This window comes from Acipenser ruthenus, chromosome 46 (assembly GCF_902713425.1).
Source record: "Acipenser ruthenus chromosome 46, fAciRut3.2 maternal haplotype, whole genome shotgun sequence".
Classification (NCBI taxonomy): domain Eukaryota; kingdom Metazoa; phylum Chordata; class Actinopteri; order Acipenseriformes; family Acipenseridae; genus Acipenser; species Acipenser ruthenus.
In genome coordinates, this window is record NC_081234.1 from 8954072 (window position 1) to 8972297 (window position 18226).

Genomic DNA, 18226 nt, shown 5'->3' on the forward strand with positions numbered 1-18226 from the left:
TAAATATCGAAAATACAATGGAATTTAGCTAGCTTTGCAAAGTTAATATAAAAGATAATCTGAGGTCATTTTTAGAGAACATTTTACACAGTAAACCCCGCTACCTAATAAATGCACCATCGTCACACGAGGAGGCTGACTGAGCACTATTAACACAGCATGGATATCTAGATTGTTCCCACATTGAATGCCAATTGAATCTAAACTGAATCTGAATTGAATCTAAATTGAATCAGAATTGAATCTGAATTGAATCTGAATTGAATGTGAACGGAATGCGCACTGAATCTAAATTGAGAGGGAGAGAGTGAGAGTGTGTGTGGATTGAGTCCGATCTCCCTGTCTAATGCAGTGTTTCCTGGCTTGCGAATCAGTCTGACGAGTCTCCTCTCGTTACACCACACTGATAATTATCAGAGAGCTTCTAGAATAATTGAACCCGTCTCTCCCGTCCCCCAGCTCCTTTCTCTGGTGAGCAGAAGAGACGTGCTGCTCAGAAATCTCATTAAATCCTCTTGCAGATCCATTATGTGGCAGATTAATGATACCAACAGCCAGCTAATACTGTGGTAAGCAGGGAATAAGACCCATGGATTTATAAGGCATATCCCAGGATCAGGGGCTGCTGCTGCTGCTGAAGCACAGCGATCCTTCTTAGTGCAGCATTAGGGTGTAGGAATGTGTTTCATTATTTATTTGCACTTACTGTGCTGCAGGGTAAACTCGTGCGTACCTTTTAAAACGCGAAGGGAAATTGATTATATTTCAGCAAGATGCTGCTGAAGTTTGTAGAAGCGGGGTGATTTATTTTTTTATTTATTTCTATTTTTATAGAAATGTTATCGCAAGCTGCCTACAAGTGCTGCGCCTCACTCCAAAGGAAAATAATAGCTTTATCAAACAAAAGAAAAGAAAAACAACGATGTGTGCAAAGCAGAGGTGGGAGCACAGGGCGGAAATATTGAGAGTGTTCGCTTACTTCAGCGAACCGAACTTGCAGCCTTACTTTTAATTGAAGTAGAGGCTCTGGTGTTGATTGGATGCTTGGGTTTGTGATAATCGCTGCTTTTCCTAGGCTGTGGAGAACAGCGATCCACGCAAGCCTTGTTTGTTTTGTAAACCTTGTTGAAAATGGCGCCACAGTGCCATCTTGTGGAATAATAATGATAGGCCAGGTTACAATGGGACATGGACTATGGAAACGAGCGTGTGAAAATCAGGAAGTGAAATTAAAAGGATTTTACAAGGCAGGTAATCACAGATTTATTTTTTTTTAAAAGGCAGTGGTTAGTTGGTTTGATCACAACAGGTTCTAGATTGAATCACACGGTTATTAATTTGAATACAAGGCCACACGAGGGCCAGTTTTGTGTTGTGTAATAAAGACATTTTAATGCGGCTTGATTCCATTTGAATTAATACCTAAAACACGTTCAAATGAATTATTCTTGTTTACTACATAAACAAGAAATCAAACTGGAGCGTTCCTAATTGATTCTCCTCATCGCGCTATAGCGGACCCTACCGGCCAGGCGCCGAGTGAGCGCATGCGGACACCTGCAGGGCTGGTCTTTGTCCTCCAGAGGGCGGTATTTCGCCGAAATCCGCTCTCGAGTTCCTGGGTGTAAAGATGGAATTGGCTTAGTCATCAGAGTACGCCCACTGACCTTCCCCTGAAGGTAAAATAATACCCCCCCCCCCCCCCCCCCCCCCCCAAGAAAAAATGCAATATCAAACACAAATAAAAAAAAAAAATGGTTGAATATTAGTTTTGCTGTAGAGTTTCATTAGGGTAAGTGAGTATGAAAAGGCACCGATTTCAACCGTTATAAAAAAAACCCCTGCAAGCTATTCATTAAATTTGTGGAAATTGTATCCCCAGGCAGCAGGAAAAATCTATTGGTTTTATCTATATAAAAAAAATGATACGATCCTCGCATATAGATATGTGTAAAGTTCTTATTTAAACGCAGTCTCCACTCTCTGGCACGCTGATAAAATACAGTTTATAATAATAGAATAGAAAGCCTATTTGCAAATAACAAATAACATTAGCGAAAAAAATTAATTTGCAACCATACAGTTCCTCATAGAATAGGGGAGAGGGGGGGGAATCATTTCATAGGAACCTGTATGAAGATAGAGTATCCAGCACTGAGGGATTTATGATGGAAACAGCGCAGTGTCATATTGTCATATTACAGCCCCAGCTTGATCAAACAGGAGCGTTGTTTTCAGCATGTCTCAACCGCACGACTTTCCTCCTTTCCCACCTCACCCCTCTCACGTGACTCGGGGCTTCTGCGCAAGCGCAGTCGGGGTGTGTGAGAGTGAGCCCTCTCACGTGACTCGGGACTTCGGCGCAGGCGCAGTCGGGGTGTGTGAGAGTGAGCCCTCTCACGTGACTCGGGACTTCGGCGCAGGCGCAGTCGGGGTGTGTGTGAGAGAGTGATAATCTTCCGTCTCTTGAGCTCATAAGAATGGCTGCAAGGTTTCTGCTCAGATCGGCCGTTCGCGCCGCGACTTGCCGGGCGCGTCCCGCCCCGGTCCCAGCGCTCACACGCGGCATGTCGGCTGGAGGTGAGTCTGGGGAAGAGGGCCGTGGAAGCCGGGGAGCTTCTGGGCAGAGACGCCGGGGAGGAAGCGTACCCAGTTGGGGGGCGAGCCAAGGACGAGCAATGGCGTTGAAACAAGGACAGCTAGGCCTCACTGGGCTTTGACACACAGTGAGACATTTGAGAACAGATTATTAAATACAAATATGTATTTATTTAATAAACAAAGACTTAAAGACACCTAATACGTGGTTTTAATATTTTTAGGGAGCCCTTTTTAAAAGTAGGCTGAGATACACCGCGGGCACAATGAAATGCGAGAGAAAAGCAGGATGTGGAGCCTGTTATATTATTTTTATAGCGGAAGTAATTGCATTATTGAGTAAACGGTTTATTTCAAAACAAGCTGAAGTAATACATAAAACTACAATTATTTTACAAGCGTGGGGAGGGCGGACGGACACTGGTGTTAATATTTGTAATAATATTTGTAATTAAGTTCAGCGCTTGACGTGGAGTTTGAACTTGAAGTGTGTGTGTGTGTGTGTGTGTGTGTGATTACATTGTACAGCATTGAAAGCAGTTCAGTATTGTATTTATGTATGTGTGTGTGTGTGTGTGTGTGTGTAACGTTGCCCTGCAGTGTGTGTCGTATTGTGTGCTTGAGTGTATACCTGTGTCAAGGGCAGGACACTTGAAGGACCGCCATGCTGTATCACTGCGTCTTCATGCAAAATCCCTGTACAACTCCACTCGTTATGTTGTCTTATTTGGAGCTATTGGTAGCTCAGTCCGTTAATGACGTCTGTTTTCATCTGAGATTGATTCTAGGGCTGCCCAGCCCAGAATCTCTTCTTCATTAACCTCAGCCAGGCTTTGGGACAGCAAATTCTTTTAAATAAGTCGACCAAGCATAGAAACCGGGACCAGAGGACACACAGTTGGAGTTGGAGTGTAGACATGTGTGGGATGGGTAACCTAGTTGATGATGCTGAATCACCGGGATCCTTTTAAAGTAACAGTTTTCAGATTAATCAGCTACTAGGAACCGGATGAGCATTAAAGAACCAAATGACCTCCTCCTGTCGTTGGTTTCCTGTGTTATGAAACTACCGGACAGACGGAGGTTATCCATCTTTAGCGCAGAGTGGGCTAACCCAGTAAGGTATAAGAGTTTGGATCTGGTCATCTTAATCGTCAGTTTCCTCCCCGTGATACATGAGTCACTTGAAATCTATTTTAAGAAGAAACCTCAATTCCTTGTGGACCCTTTAAGGGGTTAAGCGGCAGTAATGTGGTGGCATAGACACCAGCCAGCCTCACCTAACATCCCATTGCTTGTTTTAAGATAGAATTTCGATGCGCTTCAGTCCTTTGAGTTATTTCAGAGATTACCGTTATTGATGTTGTTATTACTGCATCTGCACCTTTAGATTTGCAGCAGTGGTCAGTGGGAGCATTCCGTTGTGTGCAAGGGCTGCAGCAAACCATTGCACCCGCACTGTAATCAGGAGCCTGAGCTGGCTCATCTCCCCCAGCAGGGGTTTCTCTGTGGCAGCGGTGTTTCAGAAATGGGCTCGCTCTCCCAGTTTGTTTGTTGCTGTACTTTCCTTTTCATTGAGGCATACATATATATTTTTTTAATGCTTGACAGGTATCCCGACTGACGAGGAACAAGCCACTGGGATGGAGAAAAAGATTATCCACGCCATGAAGACTGGCTCTGTATGTACACTGAGCTGCATGGCTTTCGCACTGTGCTTCAGGCAGTAACACAAGCTTCATGGCACCATAGTCAATTCATGGCATCTGTATTATTGTCCAAGCATTGAGTGTATTTCTGCAGCATGTTAACTTGTCACAAATTTAAAGGGGTTTATTTTGGCAGGCCCCCCTGGATTGTTCATTAGCGTACAAATAAGAACGTTTGAGCCTAGCATGATATACGAAACCGAATCATCTGAATAATGTTAGTGTCGCCTGAGGGGTTAATTGCGTGGCTGATGGATTTTGTTTCATTTTAATTTTGTTTCATTTTCACGAGCTCTGCTGTGTAGCCAGAATGACAAACCCAGCTTTAGGAAACACTCTGCCCCCTGGTCTTCTGTCGAGCCAGACTCCCTCTCACTGTGCTGTGTTCTGTTCCAGGACCCCTTCAGCATGTTGAGACCCAAGGAGTACGCCGGGACCAAGCAAGACCCCCACATCGTCCCCTCCATCACCGACAAGAGAATCGTCGGCTGCATCTGTAAGTCTGCTAGCTAAGCTCTTCGTTTAGGGCTAATCTGCAAGTCCTGCGCCGTTAAGTTGAGCTAATTTCACTCCGTCTGTTGTAAGGGGGGGGGAAAAAAAAGTGATTTTGAAATGAAACTTGTGTAGTCTGAGGTAGAAGGGACATGCGTGTCCCACAAGTTAAAAAGAGGCTAACTGTCTGATTTTTTGCAATGAGGAGCACGAAACAGGGTTTAAAATGTACTGACAGGGTTGGGTCTGGTCATCCAAATGGTCAGTTTCCTCCATGTCACTCTCAAATGTATTTCGAGAAGAAACTGTAGCTGTCGTGGTGATGAGAGTAACAGAAATCTTGCTCTGTTGCTAGCTGGAGTATGGGCAGCAGTGTGGAGTAGTGGTTAGGGCTCTGGACTCTTGACCGGAGGGTCGTGGGTTCAATCCCAGGTGGGGGACACTGCTGCTGTACCCTTGAGCAAGGTACTTTACCTAGATTGCTCCAGTAAAAACCCAACTGTATAAATGGGTAACTGTATGTAAAAATAATGTGATATCTTGTAACAATTGTAAGTCGCCCTGGATAAGGGCGCCTGCTAAGAAATTAATAATAATAATAATAATAATAATAATAATGATGTCTGTTCAGACGCCACAGATTTTTGTACTTGTGAAATGTTTATCATGTACTGGAAAAAGCTGTATTCCAATAAGCTGTTATATGACATGATAATGAAGACACTCTGTAGTTTGCTTGCAGTGGATTTGTAATGGTCTCGGACACTGAAGATCAGCCCCGAATTCATTCCCCTCTGTCATTCTTTCTCTGCAGGTGAAGAGGACAACACAGCTGTAGTTTGGTTCTGGCTCCACCAGGGGGAGGCTCAGCGCTGCCCGTCTTGCGGCTCCCATTACAAACTGGTCCCTCACGAGCTGCCCCACTAACCTCTTCAATTACTCGTATTAAACAAAGAAAGAAAAAAACAAACCCAAGAGAATTCCTTTGAAACAGCATAACCTCATTTCTGTTTTTCTTGAAATATTTATGGTTCGGGACACACACAAGTATACTTCTAAAAATTCCAGTTGTGACAGTTTACGATAAGAAGTACTGTATGTTGCATTTATCTGGATCATCTAATAAACCTTATGGCGTTTTAAACCTCTGAACTGCCTACGTATGTCTTTTTTGTTTTTTATTATTAGTTTATTTAGCAGACGCCTTTATCCAAGGCGACTTACAGAGACTAGGGTGTGTGAACTATGCATCAGCTGCAGAGTCGCTTACAACTACGTCTCACCCGAAAGACGGAGCACAAGGAGGTGAAGTGACTTGCTCAGGGTCACACAATGAGTCAGTGGCTGAGCTGAGATTTGAACCAGGGACCTGGTTACAAACCCTTTTACCACCAGTCCACACAGCCCCCTAGCCTAAGTGGCTTTCCCATGGTCTGATGTAAAAATGTATTTCTGGTATGGAGAGTAAATCTTCGATTTGACAAGGACAAAGATCATTTTAAAAGGCACAATTATTCTTAAGACAACACCTTGCAAAATAGTTTTGTTTTAATTTTTTTACAAAAATATACAGTGAATATTTTCAGCCTACCGCACAATAAAATCATTTTTACATACCTGCATAAAAAATTTATTAGAATTATAATTACTATATATACACAAAAAATCTTAGTCCTTTTAACTGCCAAACAGCATGATGTGTAAGATCAGTGTAACTATATACAGATTTTACAATCAGGATCACTGGTTTGTACTGTAGGGTAGAAGGGAACTAAATCACCACGTTTACAATCTGCTCAATAGAAACAGATTACAGCTCTGGCCAAATGTTTTGCATCCCCTAGAATTTTAGGATTGAGACATAATTATATATATATATATATAATTTAGATATTTTATTTAACATCAAAGAAACTACAAAATGATATGACAAAAGTCTATCGGAAGCCGTAATGGTAGTATAGTATTTCATGTTAGATTTTGAAATGTCACATTTTGTTTTCGTGAAGTATATGGAAAATTTAAAAGCGGTGTGTAATTCAATATGTTAACATTATTCAGCAGGTTTCATTCGACTCTACGAAGCAAAATGAGTTAATTCTCTAACAAAACTTGTGGCCATAGCTGTACATCTCATTCTTAATGGATCCAAATAGCTGTCACATATTCAGACTGTGAAAAAAGGGGTCCACCTGCTATGCAACTGTAACAGGTGCTAACAATTCCCCAGAATATCGAAGTGTCTGCAATGCATTTGAGATGTAAACGCAGTGATCATCGAAGTCTGAGCTGCAGGCCTTCTTAATAGATTATTAGGAGCTGCTTTTGTCTTTTTGTTTTTTCAACGGCATATTACACAGTGCCAGATACCTTGTGAAGAGATTATACCAACTCCAACCTGCTGGATGTATTGAGAATATACACATGTCCAGAGACAAGTAAAATCTCACAAGTAAAAAGCAGTGACAATTTTGACGACGAAGAAAAATGTGATTCAAAGGAAGCCATCGAGAACCGTCTGTGTGACAAGCACGCCTCATTCATTCTGAGGTCAGGCAAAGTACATTGTCCCCCAAATGAACTTTCTAAAGAAATCCTGGTAGGCGTTGTTTTCTGCATTGGTTGCTGTAGTGTAAGTGTTCAGTGTGCAATGTGAATAAAAATAAAAACCCAGAAGATACCAAACTGTCTGGAGTTTTTACAGTGTTTCGAATCGCTTGAGAACCCAAACCCAGTTCGGAACAGCCCCTCTTTGCTGGTGATCAGTAGGAACTGGAACCACAAGCCAAAATCCGAGGGAAAATGTCTTTTTTTTCCTGAAATCATCAAACTACAGACTTGATTTTGTCCCGGAGTTTCGCACATGGAAATGAAAGGCTGAACCCACTGAGGGACGAGGACTGATGCTTCAGCTTCCTGATCTCGAGATTGATTGACGCGTCGTTTCCATGGTTACAGAACCATCACTACCTATGCCTGCAGTCAGTGTCCAGATTATTATTTTATTATTATTTTTTTATCCCTGAGTCTTGCAGGATTCGTGCGTGACAGAGCTTTCAAAACAGCTTCTAAGCTCCTCCCCACAATCTGACCTTAATTGAAAAGTCTTAATTCATTAATGAGATGTTACATCTCAGTGCGTATGTCCTCCTTAAATATATTCACATATTAATAACACCAATAATAATAATAATAATATTAATATTAATAATTATAATAAACAGATGTTTCAAAATCTTTTGTACTGCACGGCTTTGAACATGGGGTACACTGGCAGTTCATTTTGAGTCAACTGGTTTCCCCCCTGCACAGCCGGATAAATCGAGTTCCCAAAATGCTTTCCGGCATGGCTCAATATAAAATATCAACTACAATAAAATGCACCTTATCCCATGGATGGGGAGTTTGAATCATGAGTATTTCATGAAATCGGTTTTGAGGTAAATCCAGTATTTGTTCCCAATATTCCCAAAGCGCTGTGGCAGTGCTGGAATAGGGACGAAGACGCTGTCCAGTTCAGCCTCACAGCTTAGTGTTTAGTGGGGTACAACGAATGCAGGCCGGCAATGGCATAGCTGGCTTGGGGGTGCCAGACATGGACGGGGTAGATCCGCGAGTTGTGAGGGGCAGACTCATAGGGAGAGAGGAAGGGAGGCGCACCTCCCACAGCTAGGTGGCGGTAGAGCGGTTCAGGTGGGTGGGATGCAGCGGGCGGCGCGGCTAGGTGAGCTGGCAGGGAGGGGAAGACGAAAGGGTGGAGGGAGGGCTGCAGGACGGAGTAGGGTTTGAGCTGCTCTAGAGGGTAGCCGGCTGGGGCTCTAGTCCTGTTGTAGCCGGGGAGCAGGTAGGAGAGGTGGTGGAGGCTGGCTGGGGGGTGCAGCAGCTTGTGAGTTGCGAATGGCTTGGGGAGATCCCCTTTGCCCTTGAGGTCTCCGGAGTCTTTAGGCAGAGGGGGCACCACCCGCAGTTTCTTCCCGAAAGCAGCAGAGGATTCCGGGTCTTCCACCATCCTCTTCTGGGGCACATGAGGTTTGAATCCCTGGGCTTGGGGGCCTGGCCGGGGGTGGAAGATTGGTCGCACCACCTCCCCTGTTTTGGGCTGCACTTTGGTAAAACTCGACATGGGGGGAACCCAGCAGGCTTTTGGGCCAAAGCTGGCCAAAGAGGAGGGAGGCTGGTGGCTGTACTTGGCAGAGGGGATTCCATTCTCCGTGCCTTTGCTGTCGGGGCTCCAGGCGCTCCGCGGAAGGCTGAGGTCAGTTGGTTGCTCCCGGGAATCTCTGCCTGTGTTCCTCGCGGCCAGATTCCTGTAGGGGTTCACTTCGAGGAACCCCCTGGGGGGGTGCGGGAAGCTGGGCAGATCCTTGCCAGGGTTATGGCTCAGGGGTTTGTAGATCCCATTCACGCAAGGGATAGAGGTGAAGCTTGCGCAGTAGGCAGGGCGATCGGGGGTGCAGTCCTCTGGCGGGGAGGTGCAATCTTCAGACGTGGAGCAAGCGGACAGACTCGGGGAGGAAGGGGGCTCTGGAGATCCATCGTCAGAGGCCCGGCTGGAAGTCGCGAGGCCAGGGCTGAGTTCCGGTTGCTGGGCACGGTGGATCACAGAGGGCCTTTCGGGGCTGGAACACGAGGGCTGGAGACGGGCTCTGGCTTTGCTCCCCTCCGTCTGGAAGAAGTGCAGAGACCCGGCCTCGCTGGCCTGCGCCATCAGCTTCTTCTTGACCAGCGGGGAGATCACCCCGCCGTGACTGCCTTCCAAGTGGAAGTTGGACAGCAGGCTTTTGATTGGCCGGGATGACCCGCAGATGGAAGCCGATTGGCCGTTTCCTTTCTGGTCAGGCGGCGAATGGGAAGCTCTCAGTCCGTTGGCGGTCCAATCATCGTGGGGTCTCCTATTCCCAGACTCCTCTGGAGCGTCTGTCCCGTCAGGATTCGGGTTCTCTGGTTTGTTTCGTGTTTCTGCGGGTATGGATCCTCGAGGCAGGTGCTGGCAGGTCCCGGACTCACACCGGGTGCAACCGGCCTGCTTCCCTGTAACCTGCGAGGGGAACCAAAGAAGAGGCGTCACAAACGGCGCTTTACAAAAAGCTTCTTATTCTTCATCCCCAAATGCAACCCAATGCTCTGCCAACATGATAAACGCACAACGAATAAATGCCAAGCCTATAACTCTGAGATGAACGTTTAAAGAGATCACAGAGTTGCACTGGCTGTGTGAACTCCCTTCTATAACAAACCAGCCTGGAGCTGATCTCACTCAAAGGTCTCGATAGGTCCGTTGCACTGTATTATGCACCTTCTATTTAGTGGAGAGGCAGACAGCGGCACTGCAATAGCAATGCATTAGCATGCACTAAGTGACAATGGTAAAGGCACTAATGGGATTATGCTGCCATTGGTAGAATGGCATCACAGTGGGACAATATCAGCCCCAGACAGACGCTATCACGTTGTTTTCCATTGCTGGTAATGCCGCGCTCGGCTGATGAACTAACAGCAAGAACAGGGTATGTGCGGCCTGAACGAAAGACTTTAAACAGTAACAATATGAGGGGTGTAAATCACGCCGGCATTAAGAGGAAAAGGAAATGGAAACTCGTGTAGTTTTCATCTATTTCTGATATTTGCAGCTGGTACAAAAATTACCTGCGTAATTCACCCAGGCTTCCACCACACAGGAAGTGACATGACTTATAAATACCTTTCTTCAAGTCACACCGCTGTTACCGTGTATGCAACGGAAATTGGGACAGATTCACGCGTGCAAATAAAGTTCTAAGACAGACGCAGATACTGTACATTTCTATACTTTAAATACAGCATTGCAAAAGCGCACACATATGAATGTGTAGCATGACATTTAGGAGTCTTTCAATCACAATCGGGCTACAGCCTCTCTAGATAGATGCAAACCCTTCATAAGGACCTTTGCCTCGACAATATCCCCCTGATTTGATGGTAAATTGACTTTAATCTCAATCTAGAAATATATAAACACATGAGAAAAAAATATAAATGAGAAAGATTTGTGCTGATTAAACATGTAACTGTTTAAAAGACAAAAGCAGCTGTCCTGCTTCCCCCTCTCTAAACGATGTATTGTGGAGCTCAATGAGGCCTGTGTGTCTCGGAGTGCTCCTCTCTGATCTAACTGGCTCCTGCGTGTACCTCATCGCAGTCGCTGGTTTTCAGTTGCTTCTCCTCCTCGCTGCTTCTCTTCCTCTTGCCCTCGGCCCTGGCTCCCTTGCCCTCCTTGGTGCTCTTGTACTGTTTGCGAGGTTTGGCGACGGGCAGCGGCTTATCCTCCTCCCCCCTCAGCCTCCGCTCGAAGGGCAGCACAAGCCTGCGGGACGGACGCACACAGACTTGTATTGGAATTTTAGACACTGCTAAAAGAAACTTGCATTCAAAGTCAAGCGTTTGAACCAGAACTGTTTTTGAGTGTTCCAATGCTCATGTTTTTATTTCTGAAGAATTAAGAGAGCCCAGTTATTTTAGAACCCTGATTTTCTCCCCAATTTAGAATTCCGCTCCCTCATCAAAGAAATCTCCACAACAGCTGAGCAGAACTGAAGGTTCAGTGGGTGTCCTCCAATCCCCAAGCCAATCGCCTCTTTACACCCAGGAACTCAAGAGTGGGTGTGGAATCCCCAGTGAAGACCAGCTACTTCAAACAGCCAGGTTGCGACCCTGCATGACATCCTGACTTTACCAACTGAGCCACTCTGGGACACTTGTTTTTGCACTTCAAAATACAACCCCTACTTCTTTTTAAAGTGACAGCTCTGGTCAAAACCTTTGCACCACTTTATAGAATGAACTGATTTTTCTTCATAAAGTTGAATTAAAAAAATGAGGTCTCTCACACAAGTCCTCACGGTGGGGTCCTTACCTCTCGTAGTGGCGCCGGGTGCAGGTGGCGGCGCTGGTACTCCCCGGGCTGCCCCCCAGCTCATCGTACACGTTCTTCCACAGCCGGCGGGCTGTCACCTGGGGGAGGAGGAGGGGGGGGGCACAAGAAGACATGAAGATCTGGGAGCAGGCAAGGATCTGGACAGCCCTTCTAGGACAGTATAAAACACTCCACTGGGGTCCCATCACAATACAGAACTCATGAATGACCACAACCTAGATTCAGCGTAAAACAATTTTTTTCATTTTTATTTTGAATGAAAGAAGGCAGGCAACAGGATGGCATTCCTTCACAGCTATGCAGGCGAGAGAGAGAGAGAGAGAGAGAGAGAGAGAGAGATGACCGCATGACTGTGCTCTCCCCCCCACCCCCCACCCCAGTGAGGAGGAGTTTATCAGCTGGTGTGTCTAGGGGGAGCTGCTGAGCTTTCCACTGCGATGGGAGTCAATGACGGAGCCACACTCCCAACCCAATCTTCTCTGTCTGTCCTCCCAGCCAGCTGGAATAGCGGAACACAGATCCCAGGGGAACCACGCCGAAGACAGAGATGAACGCGGTAGCACCCTGCGCTCTGTCTCCCGTCAGCAATTCCACATTCCCCGGCCCGGCGTGCAATAACTCATCCCAGCAAAGCACCTGGTCCCAGAGGATCTGGCTGCACACCTTCATCAGCATTAGAGCTAACGAAACTCACTTCGAGACCAGCCAAGCCCGTGCAAACATTATGTTTGTGATGCGTCAGCTTCTCTGAATATCAACCGCAACTGAAACACTGACAAGCGTTTCCATCCCTTTGCAATGTCACTGGAAACTGTAAAGTAGGACACCACAGTTCTATTGCATTGATTTTTCACAAACGTGGATCACTCAGGGTTAAGTCATGTTAACAGTAAAGTGTTTCTGTACTTGGAAAGTGGAAAGTAGGACACTTATAGGGTCTGTATTCATCTAAACTGTAGGCAGATTTAAACACACTCAAGTTTAAACCCACAGATTTAAACACACTCTTAAGCACAGACTCTAACTTATCAGGGCTAAATTCAAAAAGTTTGAACCCGAGTCTAAAGAGTGTTTTGAAGGAGCCTGTTTGTTCCGCAGTTCTAGTCGGTCCCCTGGGGTCCCGTGCGCCGGTACCTTCCTCCATCAGCGTTGCCCTTTCCTTTGAGAAATGTTTCTCCCCCTGCCTCCTGAAGGGCTGCGCTACTTTGAGCAGCATGCTTGTCTTTGCTGGATGTTAAGAGGAGGATGTGGAAAGCGCCGTGTCTCGGATGAATAATGTCCCAGGGCAGCAGCAGCCCTGCTCAGCTGCGTTCGCTACAGTGTCTCAGTACTGACTGTGGAAGTCTTTGCTGTGAACAGCCATCTCTTCAATGCGGATGGGTGTCAGGGCACAAGGCAGCATCCCCATGCAATATAAACCCTCAGGTTTGCAGTCCCAATATCCCCTAATCACTCATTACCAGGACCGTGGACAATGCTTCAGAAATACCCTTCTTATGTATTAGCACTAGCAACATTATCACCTTGATTCTTTTTTTGTGTGCTTGTTTTAAACTTCGGGATATGGCACGCGTTTCAAATACCAACAATTTAGATCAAAACCTAATGCTGTGGGCCAATGTTCCTCTTTTAAAGACTTGGTTATCGCTCCTCTACCACAGTAAGGGCACTTTCACCCTTCGTTTGGGTTGTGCGAGGCACACTGAAGCACAGTTTGGGATCACTTGGAGGTGTTGTGAAAAATTCCAAGGCTCTGGGTTTGAGAGAGAACGCCCATAGAAATGCAAAGCAATGATGTAAGCATGTGTGCTTACCGAGTCGTATCCTCCCAGTTTCTCCACAGCCTTGTATATCCTCCACAGGTTAACTGCAGGAAACAAGCAGGGAAAAGAAAGTTTAGGAAAAACCTGTTGGCATCCCATTCTAACCCCACCCTATTACCCTGAAGAACTTCTCAAAACAGTGATCAGAATACAAACCTAAACTTTTTTAGAATACATGCTGCATGCATGTAACATGTCAAACTGAGCTCCCCTGGTTAAAAATCAGACTCACAGTTTTTAAGTTTGCAGTGACATGCTGCAACCTACCCTGTTTGAAGCCCAGGTGCGGAATCCTTTCAATGGGTGTGTTCCTCTCCTTCATGAACCCGTATAGATTGGCCACAAAGCTCTTCTCCTCCTGCTCCTCGGGCTCCGAATGGCTCTCGCTGCTCTTCTCCTCTGTGGAGTTGGAGGATTCCATGTCAGTGCTCTCCTGCTGACAAACAACAGAAATCAAGCTTGATCAAATCAAGATAATTGATCAAGCCAATTATTTTACCCCTGTCCAGTTACGCTCCCTCACTGCAGCAAACTCCCAACAATAGCTCAGGAAAACTACAGGTCGGTGGACGTCCTCCCAAACCAACCGCCCCTTTACACCCTGGAGATCGACAATGGATGTTGGCGAGCTACCAGCCCATGGAGAGCATACAGCTCACCAGGCGCTGTCAGGTGACAGTCCCTGCTGACTTTGCTCCTCTAACCCATGGGACTGCCAGAGCCAATGCAATTATCCTTCTGGAATCCCCAGCGAAGACCGACGACATAGAGGTAAAACCAGTGGCCATCAATGGAACCCAACTCCTGTGCAAATCCATCTGGGTCAAGGTAACTGATGCTAGGAGTGTGCTACAGACCACCAAACATAGATACCAATGACAGCTCCCATTTATACATTAGAGATGCAAGGAAGGGTTGCCATAATCATGAGGGGCTTCAACGTCACAGGTATCAGCTGGAAACGGTGGAAGTGGCCAATGACTGCTTCTTAACACAATCTGTAAATGCCCCCACCAGGAAGATCACCCTAGTATTCTCAAATAACCAAGACAGGGTGAACAAAATAGAAAGCATGGAACCACTTTGAAAAAGAGACCACATCACGATCAGATTTGAAGTCTACTGGAAATGCGAAACAGCAACATCTTAAACGCCAGTCTGCTATTTCCAAAAGGCCAACTGTGAAGGAACAAGACAAAGCCTGCACAGCATAGACTGGGACAAGAGACGGGAAGCAGAATCTGTGGAAGGATAAAGATCAGAGATGTCATGCTGGCAATGCAAGACTTCTTCATCCCAAAGACGAAGGCGGCCAAACCAAACACACAGTTGCCAAAACAAAACAAGTTTTTTAAAAAACACTGTGGATTTCTTCGGGACGGCAGAAAGATTCAGTCGACGGACCCCCCCCCCCCCAGAACCCCTGAACTCGACAGCGCCGAGATTGTAGCGACCTGATTGCAGATAGGTCTCAACCCCAGGCAGGAAATGAATACCGTGGACCGAGGTATTAATTTGCATTTCCAACAATATTGTCAGCAGAAATTAAAACAACAATACCAGCTCCTGAAATTTGTCATCGAAACCCTTAATGCAAGTTTCACATCCGAACAAAATCGGAAAAAAAAACTCCCACAGTGATCGCTTGCTAAACATCTCTCTCTCTTTCACACTCTCTCTCTCCCCCTCCAGCAATGATATTCAAGTAGCCTAGCACAGTTATGCAAAAACTGTAGACATGTTTAGGGCTGTGATGTTAAACGATGAGGAAAGTGTTTCCTCCCTTCTGTTCTAAACTTACTTTTGCTCAGCTTCCATTTATGCCATCTTGGTCTCTCTGTGCTACACAACAGAGTAAACAAAAACTAAGCATTCCCGGGGGGCATTATCAAGGGGGAATATCACATTACAGCTGATCGAATGGTCTGTAAACATGAAGAAAAAAAGGACAACAGCTTTAGAAAATACAATGATTCTCTCTTGACCGAGAGAATCATAGAACACAGCTGGAAAACACCTAGGTCTTTATCATGCGGAAACGTCATGGGATTAGGCGAGTTTCAATAAGGCTGAAAATATTAATTCATACCAGCTGTGCTCGATTGGTATCTTACCATTACTGTAATGCAGCCAATAACAAACGTAAGAAAATTGCTGTTAAGATTTGGTTAGCACCCTTTCTAATCATTTCCATTGATAGCGAGATGTTTTTAAATACGCAAAATTAGCAACAACACATGCCCCGCCTTTGTTCGGTGATGAGACAGGTGGATCCTCCAATCAGCAGAGAGGAGCTGTTGCCGTGGCAGCAGTTTCAAACTGAATCAAATTCTCTCAACCAACAACAGTTACGGGAAACGTGGCACCGTGAATCATATCAAGCTTTTCCTTCTCGACTGGGGTAACCCTGTCTTAGTCACCACAACACACAGCTGCTCCCATGCTCAACTGTTATCACCCTTCTGTTCTGAGTAGCTCCGGTTTGCATCTGACCACAAAACCGAGTTCATGTGAGATTTCAACCGTTTACAGTTTCTCGTTTTTTTTTTCTGACAATATTGTTGGAACTATGAATACCTCAGGCAGTCAACAGTGTTGTGTTATTCCCCCCGAGTGATGTGGAAAGGTTGTGGGTTGTAGAGTCATTCACTCTAATGTATACCAGACTTTGTTTTCAGTTTCTTACTGAAAAATTCCCTCGTTTCTCAAAAGCGTTTTTTTTTGTTTTACAGATTTTTCACCAATAAAATCCCATGCGTTTCCATCAAAAACATGAAAGAAAGTAATGCGAATACAATTTAGCGGTCTATATTGTAAATGTGTTTATTGCTATATTACAGCCTAAACAAATTCTAATTTTATTATTTATTTCTTAGCAGACGTCCTTATCCAGGGCGACTTACAATTGTTACAAGATATCACATTATTTTTACATACAATTACCCATTTATACAGTTGGGTTTTTACTGGAGCAATCTAGGTAAAGTACCTTGCTCAAGGGTACAGCAGCAGTGTCCCCCACCTGGGATTGAACCCACAACCCTCCGGTCAAGAGTCCGGGGCCCTAACCACTACTCCACACTGCTGCCCTAATTTAGGAGGGATAGCATTTTTGTTTCTCAGTCTGATGTACGGACCTTGACTTGCTCCCCTCATATGCTTCAAATTCTCATCAAAAAGACTAATTTAAATGCAACAGTTTCTACCATTTTATAAACTTCCTGGACTATTTTCCTGTCCATATGCAGTATTTACTACCCTGATATTTCCCTAAAATAAATAGGAAAATTCATAAACATTTATTTATTTATTTATAAAACACAGAGGTCACTTTTACATAAAATAATTTTAATACAAAAAATGACCTGACCTATATACAAAAAGGATGTATTATGACCAAACTAAAATTTCTAATTAAAATCAATCAATCAATCAATCAATCAATCAATACTGCTTCTTTGGGTCTTTCTAGTACATAACCATTGCATTGCCTTTGAGGGGTGCCTCCTATAGAAAATACAAGAGAACAGGATGTGCATCACTTAATATGAAATGCGTCACAGTGACCAATATAAAATCATTTCTCATTTAGCAATGTCTGGTTTCACACCTTCTTCGATGGAAAGACAAACGATCTGGCAACACCCCTCTGTAACATTCATCTCTCTCTCTCCACTGACCTTAATAAAGACCTTATTATCAAAACCAACGCAGACTTCTTGACAAAATGACGTTTGTCTACATTTCATAATTACTGGACTGGAGGGAGACCCCTTTCTCTTAGGGGGGTGAGAGAGGGAGCAGTTCAGTCTCCATGCCTCTAACCTGCCCTGGACTGGAGGGAGCACCCTTTCTCTTAGGGGGGTGAGGGAGGGAGCAGTTCAGTCTCCATGCCTCTAGCCTGCCCTGGACTGGAGGGAACCCCCTTTCTCTTAGGGGGGTGAGAGAGGGAGCAGTTCAGTCTCCATGCTTTTAACCTGCCCTGGACTGGAGGGAGCCCCCTTTCTCTTAGGGGGGTGAGGTACTGTAGCAGTAGGTTATTAGCAGGTAACTCTTTAAAATAATATCCACAGTGTTCTATGAATTTCGATTAAATCGCTGTTCTTCCTATGGCGTTCCTATTTGAACTCATTATGATCCTGTTGTCATTGCGTAACAAGGCACATTGTATTGGCATGCCTATGAACTTGCAGCCACTAATTATTCTAAGAGTTACTGGCTAGTGCAGAATGCGGTTTGCGTAATCTTGCTTTTCAGCAAAACCCTGCATGAAATGACTGTTGTTTTCGAAATATGCCGAGCAAACATCCCATTCAAATTTCCACAGCATCCGAATTTCGGAAAAGCGCGTGGGTGCTGTTGATGTGAAGGGGCTGATAAGCGCCTGTGTTGTGATTGCTAGCGGCGCGGTGGGTAGATGCGATCACCTGGGCAGCTGAACCACAGAAACCACGACGCTTTCATCTCACAAGCTGGGCTTGGAAATTCAGCAGCTCGACTTGCTTCTCAAGCCCATTTACGAGAAATCGGACTGCAACCCGACTGATGCTTTTTCCACGAACTGCCTAGAACGTAGAACTTATTTTGAGTTTTCTTCAGCTATGAAAAGTTTTTATATAACAATTTTCACACGTCATTTTGGGATACCCTTGCTTATAAGGTGTTTTGAACTATCTGTCTTCATATTTCCT

At 45.1% G+C, this 18226-nt stretch overlaps 2 protein-coding genes across 2 annotated transcripts in view; one reads left to right on the plus strand and one right to left on the minus strand.

Annotated features, from left to right (window-relative positions):
* The first annotated feature begins 2414 nt into the window (after nucleotides 1–2414).
* Nucleotides 2415–5951, plus strand: LOC117397792 (cytochrome c oxidase subunit 5B, mitochondrial). Its single transcript, XM_033996653.3, has 4 exons — nucleotides 2415–2580; nucleotides 4210–4280; nucleotides 4704–4803; nucleotides 5614–5951. Exons 1-4 carry the CDS (start codon nucleotides 2481–2483, stop codon nucleotides 5724–5726), a joined length of 384 nt encoding a protein of 127 aa, XP_033852544.3. The 5' UTR covers nucleotides 2415–2480; the 3' UTR covers nucleotides 5727–5951.
* Nucleotides 5952–6310: 359 nt separating this feature from the next.
* The window catches only part of LOC117397789 (AT-rich interactive domain-containing protein 5A), a 17125-nt gene continuing 5209 nt past the window's right edge, over nucleotides 6311–18226 (minus strand). Inside the window, exons 3-7 of the mRNA XM_059013662.1 lie at nucleotides 13803–13968; nucleotides 13527–13579; nucleotides 11692–11789; nucleotides 10968–11142; nucleotides 6311–9837 (exon numbers count right to left, since the gene is read on the minus strand). Of these exons, the coding sequence (XP_058869645.1) occupies nucleotides 8329–9837; nucleotides 10968–11142; nucleotides 11692–11789; nucleotides 13527–13579; nucleotides 13803–13968 (2001 nt within the window). The 3' untranslated portion in view covers nucleotides 6311–8328. The remainder of the gene's footprint in view (nucleotides 9838–10967; nucleotides 11143–11691; nucleotides 11790–13526; nucleotides 13580–13802; nucleotides 13969–18226) is intronic.